Source organism: Girardinichthys multiradiatus, chromosome 19 (genome assembly GCF_021462225.1).
Source record: "Girardinichthys multiradiatus isolate DD_20200921_A chromosome 19, DD_fGirMul_XY1, whole genome shotgun sequence".
NCBI lineage: Eukaryota > Metazoa > Chordata > Actinopteri > Cyprinodontiformes > Goodeidae > Girardinichthys > Girardinichthys multiradiatus.
In genome coordinates this window covers 12,110,248-12,134,293 of record NC_061811.1, presented here as the reverse complement: position 1 = coordinate 12,134,293, position 24,046 = coordinate 12,110,248, and the positions used below count along the sequence as shown (strand labels likewise).

The 24,046-nt window shown below is 42.2% G+C and overlaps 1 protein-coding gene across 4 annotated transcripts in view; it reads left to right on the top strand.

The window, feature by feature from the left end:
* Positions 1-7,592: 7,592 nt before the first annotated feature.
* aspg (asparaginase homolog (S. cerevisiae)) overlaps positions 7,593-24,046 on the top strand; it is a 30,175-nt gene continuing 13,721 nt past the window's right edge. Inside the window, exons 1-8 of one of the 4 annotated variants that reach the window (XM_047345339.1) lie at positions 7,593-8,057; positions 15,392-15,518; positions 16,364-16,399; positions 18,874-18,985; positions 20,045-20,170; positions 20,253-20,336; positions 22,389-22,515; positions 22,608-22,720. In XM_047345339.1, coding sequence (XP_047201295.1) covers positions 7,823-8,057; positions 15,392-15,518; positions 16,364-16,399; positions 18,874-18,985; positions 20,045-20,170; positions 20,253-20,336; positions 22,389-22,515; positions 22,608-22,720 — 960 coding nt within the window. In that variant the 5' untranslated portion in view covers positions 7,593-7,822. Of the gene's footprint in view, positions 8,058-15,391; positions 15,519-16,363; positions 16,400-16,489; positions 16,509-18,873; positions 18,986-20,044; positions 20,171-20,252; positions 20,337-22,388; positions 22,516-22,607; positions 22,721-24,046 lie in introns of those variants that run through there. The other 3 variants (XM_047345342.1, XM_047345341.1, XM_047345343.1) reach the window with 3 other exon arrangements.

Below are 24,046 nucleotides of genomic sequence, written 5' to 3'. Positions count from 1 at the left end.
CACAAACAAAGAACACAAACTGAAGAGGTGTGCTGCAGATATTCTGCTAGCACCAAGATAGCTGAGTTCAACACAAACAAAACCAAACTTCATAAAATGAAAAACGTTTAGATCATTTTAACCTAAATCACTTCTATGTTTTTCTGCCCAAACACTTAACCTCTTGAACTGTGATGAGGAACGTATTCCAAGCGACGATGAAGTTTGAAGAGAGCTCTGTGAACAAAGGGTTATCTTCCAGCTAACCTCCGTAGCTCTGGCTGGAAGACAGCTCGTTCTGTCTGCTGATCTGTGAACAAACGGTTAGCTTCTAGCTAACCTCCGTGGCTGTGGATGAAAGACGGCCCGTTCTGTCCGCCAACCACACTGCACGTTACCACGGTGATGGGGTCTCTGCTGTCTTCCTTCCAGACTGGAAGACCGCTCTGCTCGGCTTCATAGAGACCGCTTCTCTGTAGGGAACTTCTCTGGGACAGTTTGCTTCTGCAGGCCTCAGAGAGAGAAAGTCAAGCCAGGCATGTACCTTAATTCCCGTTTTTATGAATGAATACTGGGTACACAAACAGTTATTCACTCATACTTAACTTGTACATATGATCGCGTGATCTTATGACACTCTTGGATCCAGTTGAAGAGTTATGTCTGTTTGCCAGCAAAGAGACATCAGCGCGCTTATCTCTCCTATCCGGTCCTTTCGAAGGCCTGTGGAAGAGGTCGGCTTGTTGGAGAGGGGGTGCTCTTATTCAGACAGTGGCATCATGGGAAGTCTGCTGCTACCCCCCTTTCCTCAGTTGCTGGAAGTCAGTTAAATGCAATTTATTTTGAAAGTTCCAAAAAAGTGTTTACCGGAGTTTAATGTTGAAACCCATGGCTGGGTCCCAACAATACATGTATATATATATATATATATATATATATATATATATATATATATATACTCGTACTCGTCGTCTTCCGCTTATCTGGGACCGGGTCGCGGGGGCAGCAGACTCAACAGAGACGCCCAGACGTCCCTCTCTCCAGACACCTCCTCCAGTTCCTCCAGGGGGAGCCGAAGTCGTTCCCAGGCCAGCCGAGAGACATAGTCCCTCCAGCGTGTCCTGGGCCGTCCCCTGGGCCTCCTCCCGGTGGGACGTGCCTGGAACACCTCCCGAGGAAGGCGTCCAGGAGGCATCCGGTATAGATGCCCGAGCCACCTCAACTGGCTCCTCTCGATGTGGAGGAGCAGCGGCTCTACTCCGAGACCCTCCCGGATGGCCGAGCTCCTCACCCTATCTCTAAGGGAGTGCCCGGCCACCCTACGGAGGAAGCTCATTTCAGCCGCTTGTATCCGGGATCTCGTTCTTTCGGTCATGACCCAAAGTTCATGGCCATAGGTGAGGGTAGGAACGTAGACCGACCAGTAAATTGAGAGCTTTGCTTTTCGGCTCAGCTCTCTCTTCACCACAACGGACCGGCACAGCGCCCCCATTACTGTGGCAGCCGCACCAATCTGTCTGTCGATCTCCCGCTCCATTCTTCCCTCACTTGTGAACAAGACCCCGAGATACTTAAACTCCTCCACTTGAGGCAGGAACTCCCCTCCAACCTGAAGAGGACAGGCCACCCTTTTCCCGTCGAGTACCATGGCCTCGGACTTGGAGGAACTGATCCTCATCCCAGCCGCTTCACACTCGGCTGCGAACCGCCACAGCGCATGCTGCGGGTCTTGGCTAGAGGGGGCCAGCAAGGACCACGTCATCTGCAAAAAGAAGAGACGAAATCCACTGGTCCCCACACCCAACCCCCTCCGGCCCTTGGCTGCGTCTAGAAATCCTGTCCATAAAAGTTATGAACAGGACCGGTGACAAAGGGCAGCCCTGCCGGAGTCCAACATGCACTGGGAACAGGTCCGACTTAGTGCCGGCAATGCGGACCAAACTCCTGCTCCGCTCGTACAGGGACCGGATGGCCCCAAGTAAAAGGCCCCCGATTCCATACTCCTGGAGCACCCCCCACAGGGCATCACGAGGGACACAGTCGAATGCCTTCTCCAGGTCCACAAAACACATGTGAACCGGTTGGGCAAACTCCCATGAACCCTCGAGCACCCTGTAGAGGGTATAGAGCTGGTCCAGTGTTCCACGGCTGGGACAAAAACCACACTGCTCCTCCTGAAGCCGAGGTTCGACTATTGGTCGGACTCTCCTCCCCAATACCCTGGCGTAGGCCTTACCAGGGAGGCTGAGGAGTGTGATCCCCCTGTAGTTGGAACACACACTCCGGTCCCCCTTCTTATGAAGACGGACCACCACCCCAGTCTGCCAGTCCAGAGGCACTGTCCCCGACCGCCACGCAATGTTGAAGAGACGTGTCAACCATGACAGCCCTACAACATCCAGAGACTTGAGGTACTCAGGGCGGATTTCATCCACCCCCGAAGCCCTGCCACCGCGGAGCTTTTTAACCACCTCGGTGACTTCAGCCTGGGTGATGAAAGAGTCCAACCCCGAGTCCCCAGCCTCTGTTTCCACCACGGAATGCGTGATGGCAGGATTGAGGAGATCCTCGAAGTACTCCTTCCACCGCCCGATAATGTCCTCAGTCGAGGTCAGCAGTCTCCCGCCCCCACTATAAACAGTGTTGGCGAAGCACTGCTTCCCCCTCCTGAGGCAACGGACGGTTTGCCAGAATCGCTTCGAGGCCAACCGGTAGTCCTTCTCCATGGCCTCACCAAACTCCTCCCAGGCCCGAGTTTTTGCCTCTGCCACAGCCCGGGCTCAGCACGCTTGGCCTCACGGTACCTGTCAGCCGCCTCAGGAGTCCCACAAGCCAACCACAGCCGATAGGACTCCTTCTTCAGCTTAACAGCATCCCTTACTGCCGGTGTCCACCACCGGGTTCTGGGATTGCCACCGTGACAGGCACCGCAGACCTTACGGCCACAGCTATGGGCAGCAGCATCGACAATAGATGCGGAGAACATGGTTCACTTGGACTCTATGTCTCCAACATCCCCCGGGATCTGGTCGAAGCTCTCCCGGAGGTGTGAGTTGAATACATCCCTGGCCGGGGGCTCCGCCAGGCGTTCCCAGCAGACCCTCACTATGCGCTTGGGCCTGCCAAGTCTGTCCGGCTTTCTCCTCCTCCAGCGGATCCAACTCACCACCAGGTGATGATCAGTGGTGGACGCCCTTATGTTTGAACATGGTGTTCGTTATGGACAATCCGTGACTAGCACAAAAGTCCAATAACAAAACACCACTCGGATTCAGATCGGGGAGGCCGTTCCTCCCGATCACGCCTCTCCAGGTGTCACTGTCGTTTCCCACGTGGGCGATGAAGTCCCCCAGCAGAATAATGGAGTCCCCGGGAGGGGCACTATCCAGCACGCCCGACAGGGACACCAAGAAGGCCAGGTACTCCACACTACTGCTCAGCCCGAAGGCCGAAACGACAGTCAGAGACCTCTCCCCAACCCGAAGGCGCAGGGATACGACCCTCTCATCCACTGGGGTAAACCCCAACACGAGACAGCTGAGCTGGGGGGCAACAAGCAAATCCACACCAGCCTGCCGCCTCTCCCCGTGGGCCACTCCAGAGTAGAAGAGAGTCCAACCCCTCTCAAGGAGATGGGTTCCAGAGCCCATGCTGTGCGTGGAGGCGAGCCCGACTATTTCTAGTCAATATCTCTCGACCTCCCACACAAGCTCAGGCTCCTTCCCCCCCAGCGAGGTGACATTCCACGTCCCTAGAGCCAGCCTAAGCATCCGGGGATCGGGCCGCTGAGGTCTCCACCTTCGTCCGCCACCCAATCCTCTTTGCACCGGTCCCTCATGGTTCCCTCTGCAGGTGGTGGGCCCACTGGGGGATGGCCTCGCGTTTCTCGTTCGGGCTTGGCCCAGTCGGGTCCCGCGAGGAGCAACCCGGCCACCAGGCGCTCTCCGACGAGTCCCGACCCCGGGCCTGGCTCCAGGGTGGGACCCCGGCTCTGCCGTACCGGGCGACGTCACGTGCCTTGATATTTTGTTCTTCATGAGGGATTCTTGAACCACTCTTTGTCTGACCCATCTCCTAGAGCCTGTTTGCCATGGGAGACCCTACCAGGGGCACTTAGGCCCCAGACAACATAGCCTCATAGGATCATTTGAGCACTCAAACCCCTCCACCACGTTAAGGTATATATATATATACCCCTCCTTGATATATATATATATAATCTGTCTATCAATCTATAAGTAGTTTTATTACCCAAAAATTACTTACAACACCGCCAGTTCTATATCAAATTCACAAGTCAAATTCAAAGTGTCTTGGAGCACATAGTAACTAATTACTTTCACTTGAGTAACGTTTTAAAAACAAATTACTTTTATAAGTGTAACTTCATCATACTTTTTTACAATCGCTTGTGTAATATTATAATTGAGTGTCACTACTGTTACTTGAGTAAAATTTTTGGACACTATCTGCTGTGAGTCATTTCACTAAATGACGAACAAACATGTTTTATCCAGAAACCGAAACCCGAGTCCAGTCCATGTGAAAACAAGTCCAGGCTTACTTATGCAAGGATATTCGGAAAATACCGTCATAATCCGCTGTGTCGTGTATTCACGTAAGCTGCTTCTATTGGTGAAGCATGTTATCTTTCAAAACCAATCACATACACATAGAATATCGATGATGTGTTACAGATCATTTTCAGTTCCCACGGTCCCTGAATGCAACAGCTGGGAATATGTTGTTCAGCTGCTGTATTGAGCAGTCATTATTCCAGACCTTCGTGATCTGAGGCCCAGCCCCCCACGCCAAAACAGGGCTGGAAGTTTGAAGCAATCTGAAAGTTTGGGGAAAAAAAAACTATTTTTTCCAGTTTTCAATTTTTTTTGGAAGGTTCAAAATAATTTTTCAGGTTCAAATTTTTTCCTTTTGAACAAACTTTATGGCCCCAATTTAGATCCATACAGATTAGCCAAAATGAAAATATTCCTTCATTCTATGCTATGATATTGTATTGATTTGAATTGATCAAAGCATAATTAAAAGCTTTAAAAATAATTAAAGCTGCAAGCATCCTTGAAGGCCCTCGCACCTCAGCGCAACTCGGCCTGTGGAGCGCATGAGGGAGCCTGGCATCGCCGGCTGAAAGCCACCAACGAGGACGCCGTTCAATTCCAAATGTCGCCACTAAGAGGGACTATGAGCGACATGGCATATGATCATCGGTCTGGCGAGAAGCATTCATAATTTGGAGTAAATCGGACCTTCCAGATGGAAGCTACAGTCATTTGTTTCTTAGTGGGCGGGGCTAAGTGATGTCATCAATTGACTGTGTCAACATGTCCATGATTAACTAATGATCATGTATAATACATTTCAAGTGGATCCGATGATGTATGAGGGAGATAGAGCACTTGAAGTGACCGAGAGGGCGCTGTTGATCCAAATTCCAATGTAATCCAATAGAGGTCCTTGGGGGCTGAAAAAGATCAACCATATTTATTTTGGAGTGAATCAGACCATGCATGTGTAACTTAGAGGCAAACGTATGGCCATGGCGTGACATCAGAATTTGCCACGCCGCCACAGCCACACCCAGAGTCAGTCAATACTGGCGACTTTCTAAGACCATCATGTTATCTGCTACATGGGACAGTTTCAAATTGATTAGGTGAAGAACATCAAAAATTGACTCTCTAAAGGAAAACATGACACTTCCTGTTCTCAGGGGGCGGGGCTTCGATGATGTCAGCATCTGATCAGTGAATATGGTTCAGGGCCAGAGGCAGATCACTCTCAGAAGGTTTCAGGTCTCTGTGACTTTCCTTGTAGGAGCTATATCAATTTCGTCTTTTATGGCAAAAAGTCCTATTTTGAGGCTTGGCCGCGCCCACATGCTTTCATGTATCAAAAAGCTTTTGATAACTTTTGATCCCCAGTGCCTTAAGAGTATACTGAGTGATTTCCAAGTCTGTAAGTCAAAAGCTGTAGGAGGAGTTGGCTCAGATATGTGGGCTAGAAACGGCCAAAACAGGGTCAAAATGGCAACTTCAATCGAAAATGGCCGACTTCCTTTTGGGTTTGGACCAATGCTCCAAGTGACTTTTTGGTAGGTCCTTACAAGTTATATATGTGTACCAAATTTCAGATTCCTCAGTCAAAGCATGGCTTGGAGCTGATTTTTTTTTTTATTTCTAGGGGGCGCTGTGGACAAATTAGGCCATGCCCACCAAATATGTCACCAGATTTCTGTTGGGGAATGGACTAGGATAAATCACATTGAATTTGGTGCAGATCAGATGATGTATGTGGAAATTAAAGCCAAACGTATGGCCATGGCATGACGTCCAACTTCACCGCGCCACCAAGGCCACGCCCCCTTATGAAAAGTCACTGTGCTTCAAACAAAGTTAGACCCACTAGTTATCTATCTTCTGACACACTTTCAAGTTGATTGGGTCAAGAGGGTCAGCGAGGCACATTTCCAAGTGAAAAAAGTGACTTTCTGTTCTCAGGGGTCGTGGCTTTGATGATGTCAGCATATGACCCCATAGGATTGTCGGGATCCCGAAAGTCCTCCTTCATGCCAACTTTGGTGTAATTTGGCGTTTCTTTGGCAAAGTTATTGCATGTTTTCACTTTGAGCGCGAACGCCAAGTTCGTGCCCCGGCCACACTACCTAAACATGGCCAAAAACTCACGATTTTGATAAACTTTTAACCCCCCATGCCTTATCAGCATATTGGCCAAATATGAAGCCAATAGCTCAAAATCCCTAGGAGGAGTTCGTTAAAGTTTGAGGTGAGTAAAAGTGAAAAACGTCCAAAAATCGGCCTTCAACCCAAAATGGCCAACTTCCTGTGCGTTTTAGGGCATACCCCCAAGAGACTTTTTGTCTTGGTTTGAGGAGCTTTGCCTGTGTGCCAAATTTCAGATCTCTACGACTTACGGTTCGGCCTATCTCACGTTTGGGGGCGTGGCTAAGATGTTTGGCCACGCCCGCAAATGACGACATTACGGAACAATAATTTTACGCGGGGGACAATTTTGGGTAAAATTTGGTGAGTTTTGGTGCATGGCAAAGTCCCCATATTGCCCCGCAAAGATGCAGCGGACAAAACAAAGAATAAGAATTCCTACAATTACAATAGGCCCTTGCAGTTTTCCTGCTCGTGCCTAATTAAATGTTTCAATTAAGATAAAAAATTTAATTACAAGCCTCTGTTTTGGGTTCATAGTATCTCTAACTACAGTGGAGTTTGTGCCTCACCAGTCATGAACCCCATTGCACGTCACTGGTGCAAAGCAAATAAAAAACAGGAAAGTTAAGTAAACTACAGCAAAAGCATTACAATGTATTTCTAATACTTGATTAACCTGACTTCTTGATTAACCTGACTTCTTTAACAAAACTTAATTATTTAATAAATAAATAAATAGGCAGAGAGCTTAATCCCCCTAAGTCAAACTTACGCCCTTTCCGGTGGCCATGGAAGTGGTTGGAATACCTGATTTCAATCACTTAGATGGGTGAGCGAATACTTTTATAGCTGCAGATTATGACAGACAGCTGTTGTAAGAGCCATGCCCACATTAATGACGTCAGGGCGGACTCCGTGTATTACATTGTAGATCAGGACGCGCTCTTCTGGATCACTGTAATAAGATGTATAGGAGTCAAAGATACATAGCGAATGTAAACATTAAAATAATCGTTCCGCCCTCGTTTTTTGGCACATCACATGACTTTGATGGAACCCGGGGCTCATGAGGCAAGACTCTTATCAACTTATCACCGCCAACAACCGGTTTTAAAGGGGCAGCGCTACTTCGAGGCATCATGGCGGAGTACAGCAGACCTATCACGCTCGGTCGGGCTCTGTCTCTTCCAACTCTGATTGAAAGAGACGATGTTTCTTCGACAAACGTTCAACTCCACCCGTCCCGAAGGAGAAAGCTGTCCAGCTGCAGCTCGCTGGAGAAGTTCGACCGGGTGTCCTCACCTTGCACAAACGAGTCACGTGTCCTCGTGATAAATACCGGGGGTACCATCGGGATGATGTTACATGATGGCGGTAAGTATGACGAAATGAGATCAATTACCTTTTAATTTACTTTTAATGTGTCTTACCGTGCGCCGCGTGGCGGTTAGCTGAAGCACACACCTCAACATGTTGATGAGAATACGATGCACGAGGATTCACAACAAGCGGCACGCGCATCCGAAAATAGACGCAGCAGCAGCAGCTTCACGAGGCTGAACGCTGATAGCAAACAATTATTTACGCAAAAATAGATTTTCCAGGACCATCTGAAAGGCACCTAAGAAACATTTGTAGGTATTTTAATTTTTTTTAATTTAGTTATGAATATGTAACAGCAAATACATACTTTAAAGAAGAAGAAGAGAAGAAGAAAAACAAAAGACATAAATGTTCAGATGTACAAAATTGGATGTAAGTATTCAAGGGTGGGGACAAGCATGAACTTATTCAGTATGACACACTGTCATACTGATCTGTTCTTGATTAAATGAATAAAAACTTCTTAATAATGTGCTACAAGTTATATATGTCTTTTCAATGTTATCTACTGGTTAATAAATATATGATACAATATATTTACATACACAATGAGACCAATTAATTAGATACCAATCAAAGTAACAACAATAATAATACAAATTAAAGCTGCAAGCAGCATTGATGGCCCTCGCACCTCAGCGCAACTCGGCCTGTACAGCGACGGCAGGAGCCTGGCATCGCCTACTCCACACCACCGACGATCCCGCCGCTCAGTTGTGCACCTCACCAGTAGGCGGCAGTGTGAGCAGGCTGTCACACAATCTTTGGTGAAGCCGAGTACTGCTCTGGCGAGAAGCATTAAAAATGTAGCTCAAATCTGACCTTTCTGATGAAAGCTACACTCACTTGTTTTTTAGTTGGCAGGGCTAAGGTGATGTCATCAATTAACAGTGAACATGTTCAGCATTGATCCACAATGATCCATACTAAATTTGAGGTGGATCCAAAGATGTATGAGGGAGATGGAGCACTTGAAGTGTCCTATGGGGTGCCGTTGAACCATCTTCCAATGTAATCAAAAAGAGCTGTTTAGGGATTGACAAAGATCAAGCATATACAGTTTGGAGTAAATCGGACCATGCATGTGTAATTTAGAGCCAAACGTATGGCCATGGCATGACATCAGACTTCGCCACGCTGACACGGCCACACCCTCCAGCCAAATCTGTCAGTACTGGAGACCAAGTTATACCAACATGTTATCTGTCATTGAAGACATTTTCATGTTGATTAGTTGAAGGAGATCAAATATGGCCCACACTAAGTGAAGCATTACACTTCCTGTTCTCAGCAGGCGGGGCTTCAATGATGTTAGCAGCTGACCATTGAATATTGTTCCAGTCATCATAAGGATAAATCCCAGTAGGTTTCATGTCTCTGTGACTTTCCTTGTAAAAACTATAATAATTTTGTTTCATGGCGAGAAGTCAGATTTTGCAGCTTAGCCACGCCCACATGTTTTCATGTATTAAAAAGCTTTTCATAACTTCTAATCCCCAATGCCTTAAGACTGTACTCATTGATTTCGAAGTCTGTCAGTCAGAAGCTGTAGGAGGTGTTCGCTCAGATACGTGAGCTAGATACAGTAAGAATGGGGTCATAATGGCAACTTCAATCCAAAATGGCCGACTTCCTGTGGGGTTTGGACCAATGCTCTAAGAGACTTTTCTGTAGGTCCTGAGAAGTTACATATGTTTACCAAATTTCACAATCCTCGGTCAAAGCATGGCTTGGGGCTGATTTTTTTTTATTTCTAGAGGGCGCTGTAGATAAATTAGGCCACGCCCACCAAATATGTCATCAGATCTCTGTTGGGGACTGGACTAGGATCAATCACATTAAATTTGGTGCAGATCAGATGATGTATGTGGAAATTAAAGTCAAACGTATGGCCATGGCATGACGTTCAACTTCGCCGTGCCACCATGGCCACGCCCTTTTATGAAAAGTCACTGCTTCAAATGAAGTTAGACCAACTAGTTATCTGTCTTCTGACACAGTTTCAAGTTGATTGGGTCAAGAGGGTCAGAGAGGCACCTTTCCAAGTGAAAAAAGTGACTTCCTGTTCTCAGGGTCGTGGCTTTGATGATGTTATATGTGTGACCAGATAGGATTGTTGCTGACCTGAGAGGGATCAATAATACCTGGTTTGGTGTATTTCAGCTAATTTATGTGAAAGTTATTGCTGTTCGAAATTTACAGCAAGAAGGCTAACTTTGAGGCCTGGTCCCGCCCCTTCATCATGCTCAAAAACTCACAATTGTGTTAACTTTTAATCCCCAATGCCTTAACTACATACTGACCAAATATGAAGCCAGTAGCTCAAAATCCCTAGGAGGAGTTCGTTAAAGTTCGAGATGTATGAAAAGTGAAAAACGTCCAAAATGACCCAAAATGGCAGACTTCCTGTTGGTTTTAGGGCATACCCCCAAGATACTTTTTTTCATGATTTGGGGAGATCTAGCTATGTACCAAATTTCAACTCTCTAGGACTTACCAGTTGGCCTATCTCACTTTTCGGGGCGCTGTAGAGCCGTTTGGCCACGCCCATTTTCAAATCCATTAGAATACGAAAATTTCCATTGGGGGTCAACTTTCTGTGAAGTTTGGTGAGTTTTTGAATATGTTAAGGCCTCCAAAAAGCCAATTCATTTCCCGGATGAATAATAATAAACATTCGAGTTACAATAGGCCTTTGCAGGCCTTCCTGCTCGTGCCTAATAATGTTTGATATCCATTTATAATCCTCTTTTTATTAGACTGCTCCAAAGTCTAATCACCACACACAGAAATAGAATAGAACAGAAATTACCTAAATTCAGGTGTGACAGGTGCAAAGTAAAATGCAAATTGAAGCCTACAGCATACTCAAAAAGATAAAAATGCAGACAGTTTTGGTACTAATTTAAACCACTTAAATCATATACTAACTCTCTTTTCTTAATTTTTTGAGGCTTTGTAATAAAGCTGGATAAATTTGGAACTGTTGTTTATTTCACCCTTATAGAGACTGCATTTTACAGTGAGTTGAATTTTTGGACCTCAGAGGATGGCCCCTTTTTTCACAACACAGTTGAAACAACATCACCATTCATAAATCAATAACCTATTGCTCAACATCTGGAAAATGTAGAGATGCAGAATAACATTCAAACATTCAAATCTAACAGTCCCTGTTAGATTCAGACGTCGATTGATTTTTTTCCAGTTATTATTTAGTGTCAAGGTCTGTTGGACAAACTGCATGCACTTGGTTAGTGTGAAATAGAAATAGTAAATATAAACTAAGAAAGACTTGATAACTCAGATTAGGCTTTAAAAATAAGTACAATATTTTATCAAAGAACAGAAAATGAAAATAACTGACAAAAATAGGCTTTAAAAGTCAATAAGACATATGGTGCATATGGTACATGTGCCACCACTGATGTTAACTCGATTAACATTATTTTTTGCTTGTGCTGAAACATATTTTGGGGTTTCGACTAACCCCAAAACAAACTCAATCAGTGAAGGTCTAATTTAACGGACTGATGTGAACTCAAGCAGCGGAACACAAATTAACATTAACTACCGAATAAAATGTAGTATTAGCAAAACTGCAAGGAGTTTAAGCTCAGCTTGTCCACAACAGTCCAAAAACAGCACAACACAATTTAGGTCATTCTATCTTAAGCAGTGGGTCTCAGTTTCAACCAAATTAAATTAAATTCTTTATATTTATATAGATCAGATTAACAAATGTCATCTCAAGGTACTTTGCAAACCACTTAGATTCAATTCATATCAAGAACTATTCAATCAAAACAGTGCATTTCAAATTCAATTACATTCTAATTTAGTCCCAGTAATTAATACAGCTCAGTCAGATTTAGTTTATAAGGCCAAAAGAAGCACATTTCACATAGGTTAATGTTTTTCTACACAGTTGTTTCTATAATGTTGTCCACTTTAGATGTTGAAATACTAGCCTTGAAAATCGGAAGACATTGTGGTTCCCAGCAGTCCGTCCCATTGCTGGATATCTGGGAGTAACTTGCTTTTATAATAATCATAACATTCACCTTCTTAGTTTTGGTTTTCAGTTGCTTATTTGCGGTGTCATTAGCCACCACAGCTGAAATTGGTCTGTTTTATTTCACTGTCTTTTAAAGAATCTGTAAAATACAGGGGTTGGGCAATGAAACTGAAACACCTGGTTTTAGACCACAATAATTTATTAGTATGGTGTAGGGCCTCCTTTTGCGGCCAATACAGCGTCAATTCGTCTTGGGAATGACATATACAAGTCCTGCACAGTGATCAGAGGGATTTTAAGTCATTCTTCTTGCAGGATAGTGGCCAGGTCACTACGTGATACTGGTGGAGGAAAACGTTTCCTGACTCGCTCCTCCAAAACACCCCAAAGTGGCTCAATAATATTTAGATCTGGTGACTGTGCAGGCCATGGGAGATGTTCAACTTCACTTTCATGTTCATCAAACCAATCTTTCACCAGTCTTGCTGTGTGTATTGGTGCATTGTCATCCTGATACACGGCACCGCCTTCAGGATACAATGTTTGAACCATTGGATGCACATGGTCCTCAAGAATGGTTCGGTAGTCCTTGGCAGTGACACGCCCATCTAGCACAAGTATTGGGCCAAGGGAATGCCATGATATGGCAGCCCAAACCATCATTGATCCACCCCCATGCTTCACTCTGGGCATGCAACAGTCTGGGTGGTACGCTTCTTTGGGGCTTCTCCACACCGTAATTCTCCCGGATGTGGGGAAAACAGTAAAGGTGGACTCATCAGAGAACAATACATGTTTCACATTGTCCACAGCCCAAGATTTGCGCTCCTTGCACCATTGAAACCGACGTTTGGCATTGGCATGAGTGACCAAAGGTTTGGCTAGTTCGTACATACAAACAAGGAATTTGACTCCGGTACACTTTGCTCTTTGGTTTGTTTTTGCATTACAGAATATACATATTTACAATGTACAATATACACATATATAATAAAAAGGTGCATTTGCAACATCTGTATGCTGTTGTTCTGTACTCTATTGAATGTTCAACAGAGAAACAGCGTGGGGGAAGAAACTGTCTCTGTGGCGGCTGGTTTTAGTGAACAGTGCTCTGTAGCGGCGGCCTGAAGGTAAAGCTCTGAACAGTTGATGTGCAGGTTGTGTGGGGTCTGCAGAGATTTTAGCAGCTCTTTTTTTTTTTTGGATACAATCCAGGTTAGCACCCGAACATCCCTTTCAGACAGCTTCCTCTTGCATCCACAGTTAATCCTGTTGGATGTGGTTCGTCCTTCTTGGTGGTATGCTGACATTACCCTGGATACCGTGGCTCTTGATACATCACAAAGACTTGCTGTCTTGGTCACAGATGCGCCAGCAAGACGTGCACCAACAATTTGTCCTCTTTTGAACTCTGGTATGTCACCCATAATGTTGTGTGCGTTTCAATATTTTGAGCAAAACTGTGCTCTTACCCTGCTAATTGAACCTTCACACTCTGCTCTTACTGGTGCAATGTGCAATCAATGAAGACTGGCTACCAGGCTGGTCCAATTTAGCCATGAAACCTGCCACACTAAAATGACAGGTGTTTCAGTTTCATTGTCCAACCCCTGTATTTGATCTCTAGTTCCACATCTAAAACATTATGTTAAAACAAGTGACTGATCACTAGAAAATTCTACAGTGAACTCTGAGTCTTCAAAACAATGTTTAGAGTGTTTGAAACCTTAATGTTTTACACAAGCAGGCATAAAAAATGCAATATTTAGATACATCAAACTCTGAATGAATTATTCTACATGGATTCTTTAGAACCCTGTTTTGATTTCCAGAACCTTTTCTTTGTTTGTGGACCCAAAAAAAATCTTAGTTTTCTAAAAAAAACTTTTTTTAAAACTTCTCTTATTCTCTTTAACGTAAAGTTGTTAATGTTTATAGTGTGCAGAAGAGCAGCTTAACTCTCATGGAGTCCATTAAGTGAAAAGAGTGCATCCCAACATTGTGTTTGTTTGCTTGTTTTGCTTTCATGTTATTTATCCCATGAGACCACAGATTGATCTAGTTTCCAGTTACTGCATGAAGTTAGTAATATGTACTTAACTAATAGTAATCAACGATTCTCCAGTAGAGTACTAACTATGCTATGTCATTGTCAGTAATTTCATCCATCGAATACCAGTCAGAAGGTTCAAATAATAATAATAATAACATATTTTTTACATTTTGTTTTTAATTTTAAGGAAGGACAGGGTATTATCGTCTGTATGTAGCTGCATTTGACTGATTACTTGAGTTACTTAAGTATGCTTAAGTACTCTCTCACTTTTGCCTTTAAAAATACATTATTCATGTGTATAAAAAATGTAGTAGTTTTTCTAAGTGTGACTACCTGAGATAGATCTTCTGTCATTCCAATTTCTTTTCTTGGAAGCCGTTTTAATTCCCTTATACGGTGAGCCATCTGGCCAGGCATTACGCTTCTTTCCTCTTCCTTTAAGGAGCCTAAAGTAACTTCCTTTTTTCACTAAGCCTGCAGCCTGCAACCTCTGTTCCTTAAATGATCAGTTACAAACAATTTGTCAGAGTTAGTAATCCCTTGTCCACCTGCACAGACTGCAGCTCCCAGTGTTATGTGTATAGCATTGCCAAGGTTCACAAAACGAGAGTTAGTCAGTAAGCATTTTAATTCTGCAGCATTATGTAACATTAAACAATCAGATATTAGGCAGGTATATTCAGCTGCTGTTTTGAAACTAAAACTGAAGATACATTTGTTTGGGGCATAAGATTTGAGTTGCTTTATTTTTATTGGTGTCATTGTTTTCATCTTAGCTGCATGGTGGTGTAGCCGTTAGCACTGTTGCCATGTACCAAGAATGTCCCTGCTAGGGGTTTTTTTTTTTGCATGGAGTTTGCATGCTTTCCAATGCATGCACGGACCTTTTGGACCTTTTTTATTTATTCTGTCTGGATGGATTTGGATTGAGTTGTTCCTCTTAAATAGATCAAATATAAGTCTATAGTATATACAGATATAATAATGACTAAAGCTTCTGGCTGTAATCATCAATCTCACAACAGAACCTTTGTAATTTACCTAAAAATATTTACTTAAATGAAAACCTTAGTTTCATTGGTTTTTTTTAAATAATTTGTCTCCATGTCATTTCTCAGTTTTACCTCTAGGGTTCAGCATAAGGCTGATTTTGTTGTCTTCTTGAGACAATGGCAATTCCCTCTATATGAACAGCAGTACATAGAATAGGGTAGTTAAATTGGTTATTTTTTCTCTTATTGTAATCCACAGGTTATGCCCCTAAAGCCAATGCCCTTGTGGAGAGCCTGCGCAAGCTGCCCATCCTGCATGATGAGCTATATGCCTGTCAGACCTGCCTGTATGAGTACTACAGACTCGAGAACACGCTGGTCCTGCCGTAAGTTCACCAAGAGGAAGCATATCACCTCAGTCAGCATGTAGCCATGCTCTTAAAGATGCAATATTTAAGGCCACTTAATGTTTTATTGATTTGTATAAAAGATTCTGAACTTTAAAACAACTAATTAATGGATATATTTTATTTTAATTGTTTAATGTGGGGGCTGCACGGTGGTGCAGTTGGTAGCACTGTTGCCTTGCAGCAAGAAGGTCCTGGATTTGATACCCGGCCGGGGATCTTTCTGCCAGGAGTTTGCATGTTCTCCCTGTGCATGCGTGGGTTTTCACCGGGTACTCCGGCTTCCTCCCACAGTCCAAAGACATGCCAGTTTGGTTAACTGGTCACTCTAAATTGCCCTTAGGTGTATGAATGAGTGTGTGTGTGGTTGTTTGTGTGTTGCCCTGTGATGGACTGGCGACCTGTCCAGGGTGTACCCCGCCTCTCGCCCATAGACTGCTGGAGATAGGCACCAGCTTCCCCGCGACCCACTATGGAATAAGCGGTAGAAAATGACTGACTGTTTAATGTGGTGTCAGGGAAAGAGCCATTTAACATCTTGTAAGGTTGGTTATTGTTTTTCACTAAAAACATTACCATCTAATGTACAGTTAATTTTCTTTATTATACAATTTTTATAGTTAAACTATAATCATAGTATCATCTAATAATGTTAGTTCTTTCGTTACTAACATTTGCTTATGCCTAATATGTAGCATTTTTACATAATTTGCTCACTTAACTGTTTTATCTCTTCGAGTTATGCCCCAAAATTCACTTTCACATTGGGGGAAAAAGTTTAAGTTAATTCTAATGACCCTAACTTACATTTGTCACCCCAACAGAAAGCCAACGCCCCTCGGTGGTCTCCAGGTTCCTCGGTGCTGTAAAACTGAAAGCATGGCGTGTGCCTTCACCGTGCTTGAAAGTCTCTGGCATCCTTAAGGCCAAATGTTCTGCTGGCCAGAAGGAGAATAGATTCAACAAAATGTTGGGCTGAATGTTTTTAATGCCCTCCACTCTCCACTTGCTAATGTGTGCCGAGTTTCCAATAAGCCAGATGCTTTAATGTGTGAAAGATAATTACCCGGGCTGAGATGATCTAATGTTCCTTGGAGCATCAGTTTGTGAAATCCAAACAATAATGTGCTGATCAGCATGTTTGTTAAAGTTTGTCTTATTGTCCTGCATGCATGCTGACCATGAATGAAAGCTGACCGGGCTCCAAGCTGATTAACAACTTTTCACAGCCAATGAGAATTATGAGCATGCAGGTGCATCTCAATGAATTGAATTTGATCCCAAAAAAATTTTTGTTCAATAATTAAATACAAAAAGTCATCTTATATGGATTTATTACAAAAAGAATGATGTATTTCAAGTCTTATTTCTGTTCACTTTGATGATTATGGCTTAGAGTTAATGAAAACTCAGTGTCTCACTTAATTTGAATATTATTATAGATTAATAGAAAATTGCAGAGATTTTAAGTTATGGCTTATGCAATCCGCTGGTTGTCAGGCAGACATTTAACAAGGAGGATAAGCTACAAAAAGTCACTGGTACAGAATGGAAAGTTTAGTGAAAGAAAAAAATGTGGTGAAAGCCATAACAAATACAATAAAGGAACGCTTGAAATATATGATTTTGTGTGTAATAAATCTATATAATACAGTTAAGCCAGAAGTTATTCATACCCCTGGCAGATTTAGGTGTAAAGTAATCTTTTATTTTGCCAACTTGTTTCGTCACCCTGTAAGTAATTCTAATGCTTCGTAGTGTGGCCCGGCTTAAGTTCAGACTTGAATCTGATCGTGAATCTGTGAAGAGAGTCAAAGATTAGGGTGACAGCAAGGAGGCCTTCCAACTAGATAGATAGACAGAAAGAAATATATCTAAAATAATTAAAATATTAGCCAAGACATGCAAAAAGCTGATCAACATGAGAAGGCTTTGGTTGCTGTAATACCAAAAAAAGATTTCTTGGTTGATTTTTGAGAAGGGTAAAGATAGAACTTTAGACATGCTATTTTATTTAATGAAATATAAATGAAAACAGATACATGTTTATATATATTTTTGCATTGTTTTATCTTTTGAAAGATGCCTGCATTATTTCCTATTAGCAACAAACTGGTGGTTGAAGGAAAATAATTTGAAATATAAATCTGTCAGGGATTTATTTTCTGCTTAAATAGTTTTTCTTTTTGAATGAAATTACTGAAAAAACTAAGTTCTTTCACTAATTCTATTTGTATTTTACGAGTATTGATGTTTACTCCTTTACTTTAAGCATCAACAGTATAAGCCGAATTTGTCCCATATGCAAGCTAAGACCGTCCACTTTCAACCCCCAACCTCATTCATATTATGCATTCACACACACACACACAATACACACGTTTATTATTCTTAAAGTATCGGGCCTCCTAGCACCAGTATGCAAATGTACAGCTTTGATGCACTTTAGGCCAAAAAGATGAATAATTTGTCATTCGAATCGGGTTTTCTTCTGCTACTTTACCTCTCAGAGTATCAACAACATATGTCACAGGGTTGTGTGCGGATGAGAGGCTAATTAGAAGAGTGGCATTGAAGACCCCTGGTTAGATGGGCTTGGGCCCGCCTGCTCTTCCCCCTGCTGTTCCTTTCAGCTCCTATCTCCATGGGACATGGCTACCATTGATAATGTAGGGGTGGGAGTTGGGGAGTCACACCCTGGTTCTTTAAAAAAAGAGATTAAAAGAGAAACCAGTTACTGATGAGGCCGTCACGCTGCTTTACATGTGAGTGTTGCAGGTGGGGCTCTTTGGGTTGCCTGAATTTAACTCCACTTAAAGGTGACGCAAGACTTTCCAGCCTCATGAATGAGGAAAATATATTTTTCTCCTGTTATCATACATGAAATGCCAAAGGAGTATAAAATTAGTGTTGTCCCTCTTTAAATTTAAGTTTTAAAATAGTTTTGTTGTTTTTCTAAAGTTGAATAGCAGGTTCTGAGTTTACAAAACCGAGAACAGAGTCCGAACACTATTCTCCATACCCACATGACGACACACCGCGATTTTCCACCAGTAGGATTCCTTGTTTGTGTTTGAAACAGGTTTTGGCAGCTTGAAAACAAGACAAACACTTTGTGTCTCTCCACTAACTCATTTTTTTATTAGTGACTCTTTCTATTGTCTTTTAAACTTATTCCTTTCTTTAATCAGAACTTAAATACAAAAATGACCAGAATGAGCATAAATAATTATTTATGTTGTCATATTTAATTATTAGTCCTAACACTATGCATTTAATGTGTTTGCACTGACTTTTGTCCTTATATATTAAATCTGTAAATTGTTGTCCTAAGGCCGAGTAAGTTAAATAAGAGGATAATCTACACGATCCTGGAGTACAATCCTCTGCTCGACTCCTCCAACATGACCACGGATGACTGGGGCCGAATTGGCAAAGACATTGAGGTACATCTATAGGTGCATCTCTTTAAATTAAACTATCATCAAAATGTTAATTTAGTAATTTAAATCTCATTACATGAGATCAATAAAAAGGCATTTTTAACAGAATGTTTCCCGTACAATAAAGTCTGTCCACTGACTGTACTGTATATGCACTTGATTCTTGGCTGGGGCTTTTTTTTAGCTTTATTAACTAGATCAATTAGCCCTAGCTTCCCAAATCATTACCAGATTTGGTAACTTTACGCTAGACTTCAAGCGAAGTGGATTCTGTGCCTCTCCCCTCTTCCTCCAGATTCTAGGAACTTGCTTTTCAAATGAAAAATAAAAAATATATACTTTAATCAGTAAATAGGAATTGGGACCATTGAACAACAAAAGATCTGTCCTGTTTGTGGACTCACAAAGGGTCCACAGGCATATTAATGGAAAGTTGAGAGGAAGGAAAAAGTATATCTCGGGTAAAACGCTGAATTGAAGCCTATGCCCTGGATAGATCTGTTTGGTGGCTCTTGAAGCTCTGACTCCAGCTCCAGTCCATGTCTTGTGAATCTGATGTGGTTATCCCTGTTGGTTGTTCAATTATTTTAACCACTCTTTTTCCTTCCTCTCAACTTTCCATTAATATGCTTGGATACAGCACTTTGTGAATAGCTAGCTTCTTTAGCAGTGACCTATTGTGGATGTCAATTTCTGGACAGCTGTCAACAGTCTTCCCCATAATTACGCAGGCCAGACATTTCTGTTTTTATTGGTCTTATGAATTACTCTAATTCTCTGAGAAACTGTAATTCACAGTCATCAAAATTAATTGAGATACACGCTTGATATGTTACTGTATGTAGTGAATGTATATAAAGAGTTTTTAAACTGAAATATATAAATAACTGAATTTCTTGATGATATTTAAAATTTATTCAGATGCACTTGTTTCGACAAACACTTGTCTTTATTTTAAGGCAGTTTTTATCTACCTCATGAACGTTAAGAGGATACACAAAGAAATATTGCATGGTAACATGAGTGCTCATTGTGCCACCTGTCTTAATTGTCTCACCCTAGAAAAATTATGAAAACTTTGATGGGTTTGTGATCCTTCACGGCACGGACACCATGGCTTACACAGCATCTGCTTTGTCCTTTATGTGTGAGAATTTGGGGAAACCGATTGTTCTCACTGGTTCTCAGGTAAGACCTGTGGTCTTCAAGAGCTTAACCAACCAGTTCATGAAACGTTCCTGCATAATTAGTGTTTACTTTCTGTATTTAGGTGCCGATCTATGAGTTGAGGAATGATGGCAGAGACAACCTGCTGGGAGCGCTGCTAATTGCGGGCCATTTTGTCATTCCTGAGGTTTGGAAAGTCCCTATAGATTGAAATGTTTTAATAACCTGGCTTTATTTGTTAACCTGAAATATGACACCAGAGGACTTGCTGTGACTCAGAATTTTAGTGTGTTTAAGTTATTGGATGAACGTCTAAATTCAGTGAATATACAGTGTATATGGTAATATGCAGAGAGAATACATCGTGTACATCAGAGCGGTGTGTGAAACTGTTGCTTTCTAATGAACAAGAGATATTTCGCAACACTAAACAGCAGTTAACAGAACAGGAAAAGCATTGAATGTTCCGCAGGACGTTTAGCAGGAATGATGTCTTGTCAGGGCCGATCATTTCAGTCAGAGTGGTTTGTTCCCCTGACAGGTTGTTGGTGATTTAATCCTAGAATATTAATATCCTAGATGTTTGAGGACCTTACATGAATAATATGCTTTCTGAATTTACATTGTGCAACACATGTGAACCTAAACCTAAACTTTACATCAATCAGGTGAAACTTTAAAATTTTTGTGTGGCTGTATGTGATGGAAATCTAGATGATCAGGGATTTCTGTGCCCATTTTACAAATGAAAGTCCATTCATTTGTATTTATCCTGCATTTAGGGCCTAGACATGTGAGTAATTTGTTATTTTACTCAAGGTCCCAAGAACAAGACAGGAACAAAGAAAGTTCTTTGTGGCCAAGATATTTCATACTTTACAAGAGCTCAAGTGAAGAACTCTTGAAAAGTTGTCAATAAAGGCTGCCTCCTACTGCAGCTTTTATTTGGAATAGTGGTCAGACACCAAACAAGAAAATGTTCAGCAGGAACTCACAAAACAGGACAGCAAGAGGAGAATAATGTAATTTTGATTTGGCAGCCCTGTGCGAGAGAAGGTATTTGTTCTTGCTGAGTATGTTTAGGGCTATCAAGGTCAACGTCTGTTTGGGTTTGTCACTGCCAGCTTTGCACATCTAGAGACTGAACTTTATGCCCATTCTTTTCTGCAAAGATAGCTCATACTGAAACTGACTGGATATAGAGTTTTTTCAAGTCTTGCCAGTTCCTTAATTGGTTTTGGGCCTGGGCTTTAACTGGGCCATCATAACACATTAATATTCTTCCTTTGCAGCTCTGGCTGTGTGTTTATAGTTGCTTTTCTGCCTTAACCTTAACAGGTTATCTTCCAAAGTTAACCTGATGTTGCGATTAGATCCATCCGTCTTCCCATGAACTCTGACCAGCTTACCTGGTCCTTCTGAAAAAAAGGACATCCACAGCACCATGCTGCTACCATCATGTATCACCGTTGGGTTGACATTTTCAGGGTATTGTGTAATGTTAGTCTTTTGCCACAAATAGCTTTTTGGATGTAGGCCTAAAGTTTAATTTCCATCTAATCTAACCTGAGCGACTTCTTTTATGTCAGAGACACTGCAAGCAGAAATTCTTCTAGCATTTCTTTCGACAATTTTTTGCCTCTTTTTCATAAAAGCCAAATTTGTGGAGCATACGACTCATAGTTGCCCTGCTGACAGATTGGTCCACCTGAGCTGTGGATTTCTGCAGCATTTTGAAAGGCTGTAACATAACTAAATGTGGAAAAAGCGCAGCGCTGTGAACCCTTTCCGGATGCACTGCATGTGACTTCTAAAGGCAGATGGTTGTACTGGATTTTATTTCAGCGTGTCAGGTTAAAGGATTTTTACATGTAAAACACTTGAAAACCATGTTTTACTTTTCTTAATCTACTTCACAGTTATGTACTACGTTATCTTGCTCTGTCACATTAAATCCCAATAAAATACACAGAAGCTTGTGTTTGTAATGTGACAAAAATGTGAAAGAAATGGGTGTCAATGCTTTTGAAAAACACTGTACACAAAATATGTTGTTCTGATTTTTCTACTTCCAAAATTAGATATTTGTTTCCCCCAGTCTTCTATTATTTGCCTTTTGTTTGTTATACATAATAACAACATGCAATACGTAAGCAGAAAGAAGTGCAAGACAGAGAATTTACAAACTGATTGGATCTGTAGCAAATGTTGGTCATGAACTAGGTCTCTTCTTTCCCAGGTGTGCCTGTATTTCTACAACAAACTCTACAGAGGAAATCGTGTGACTAAGGTGGATACCGGGAGTTTCAACGCGTTCACTTCTCCCAACTTGGCTCCTCTAGCCACCGCTGAAGTGGATTTTAAAAGTTAGTCATAGATAAAATACTTCTGCGTACTGAATATGTACAATTGTTGTGGTTTTTGCTAAATCGATCTTTTCTTTTCTTTTCTGCTTCAGTTAACTGGGACACTGTGTGGAGGGCAAACACTACTGCAAAGTTTCAAGTCAGAACTGAGCTGAACAGGAACGTGGGTCTGCTCAGGTTGTTCCCAGGAATCACTGCGTCAACAGTAAGAACATTAGATTTCTGTCATCCTGGTGGTACCAAAGCCCTTATGGTGGCAATTCTATCTGCTTTCCAAACATCTTTGAAAGTCAATACCACCAGTTCTCTATCTAAACTAAGGCAGTTTTAGTGTTTTTTGCAGGTGTATTGCTCAGTCACAGGTCTTTGTGCTGAAATAGAGTTCATTTAAATTGTTTAGCTTCCTGGCATTATCTGGGCTTTTAGCCATCAACCCCAATAGGGTTTAGGTCTGGGCCATTTTCCAAGTTTAATGTTAGCCTACTTTGTCCATTGCAAAATCATTTTTTAAGTGTTCTCACACACCTAACTGTGTCAAAGTTTACTCATCAAACCCAAACCCTTTCCTCTGAAGAAAGAACAGTTTTTAAGATGTTTAAGAACAACCCAAGAACCACCAAGCGTGAAGCTCATTATAAACTAGAAGATCCTGGAACACCAGTTTCTCCATCTACAGTGAAGTGACTATTACATCAACAAGGAAGGAGAGGGGTTCGGCACAGAAAGCAACGCCTGCTCCAAAATCCCCACCTTAGGTTTAATTAAAATTTGAATCAGCTCACACCTAAAAGGCCAATGCCTTTTGAAGAAAAAGTCTGGTCAAAAGAGACAAAAGATCAAGCTAGTTGCTCACAATGACAAGAATTTTGTTTGGAGAAGTCAAGCATCTTTCACTAAACACCTCAAGGTGGGATAAAGGTACCTTTCTGCAGTCTCCAGTTGTTTGGTGAAAGCACCAATCTGGCGAAGGGGTTAGAAATCAGCCCACCTCTGTTTCACTCAGCAAGGTAGTCACAGCCCTGCATCAACTGACTTCTGTAGGAGTCAGTTCTTCATGGCAACAGTGTTGGTGTGAACTATTTATCCATAACATGGTATTAAATTATTCATTTCTAAAGGTAAAACACTATTTTCTTTGTCAAACTGTAATAAAACACAGTTACTTTTATGTAATTACCTTTCTTCTGTTACTTCATTTGTCAACTGCAGTGGAAGTTCTGGCCAGAGAAAAATGAGAGAAAGTCATGGCCCATGTCCAATCACCCTGTAAAGAGGCAGGGATGCTGCTGACATTGTACCATTTAGCTGAGCTTCCCCCTGCAGAATTTGCAGGGACGGGGCTCCTTTACTGTCTCAATCTGCTCCCTCTCGCCAGCTCTGCTATCAAGGCTTCCTTACAGCCTTTAAAGGCCTTCATGAGACACAGTTGTGATTAGGCTCCAGGCTCCTGCATATACACCACCCCCATTGTATCGAAACGTGATTTGAAGTCTGTGTCAGACCTTTTTTTTGTCAAACTACTAATTATACC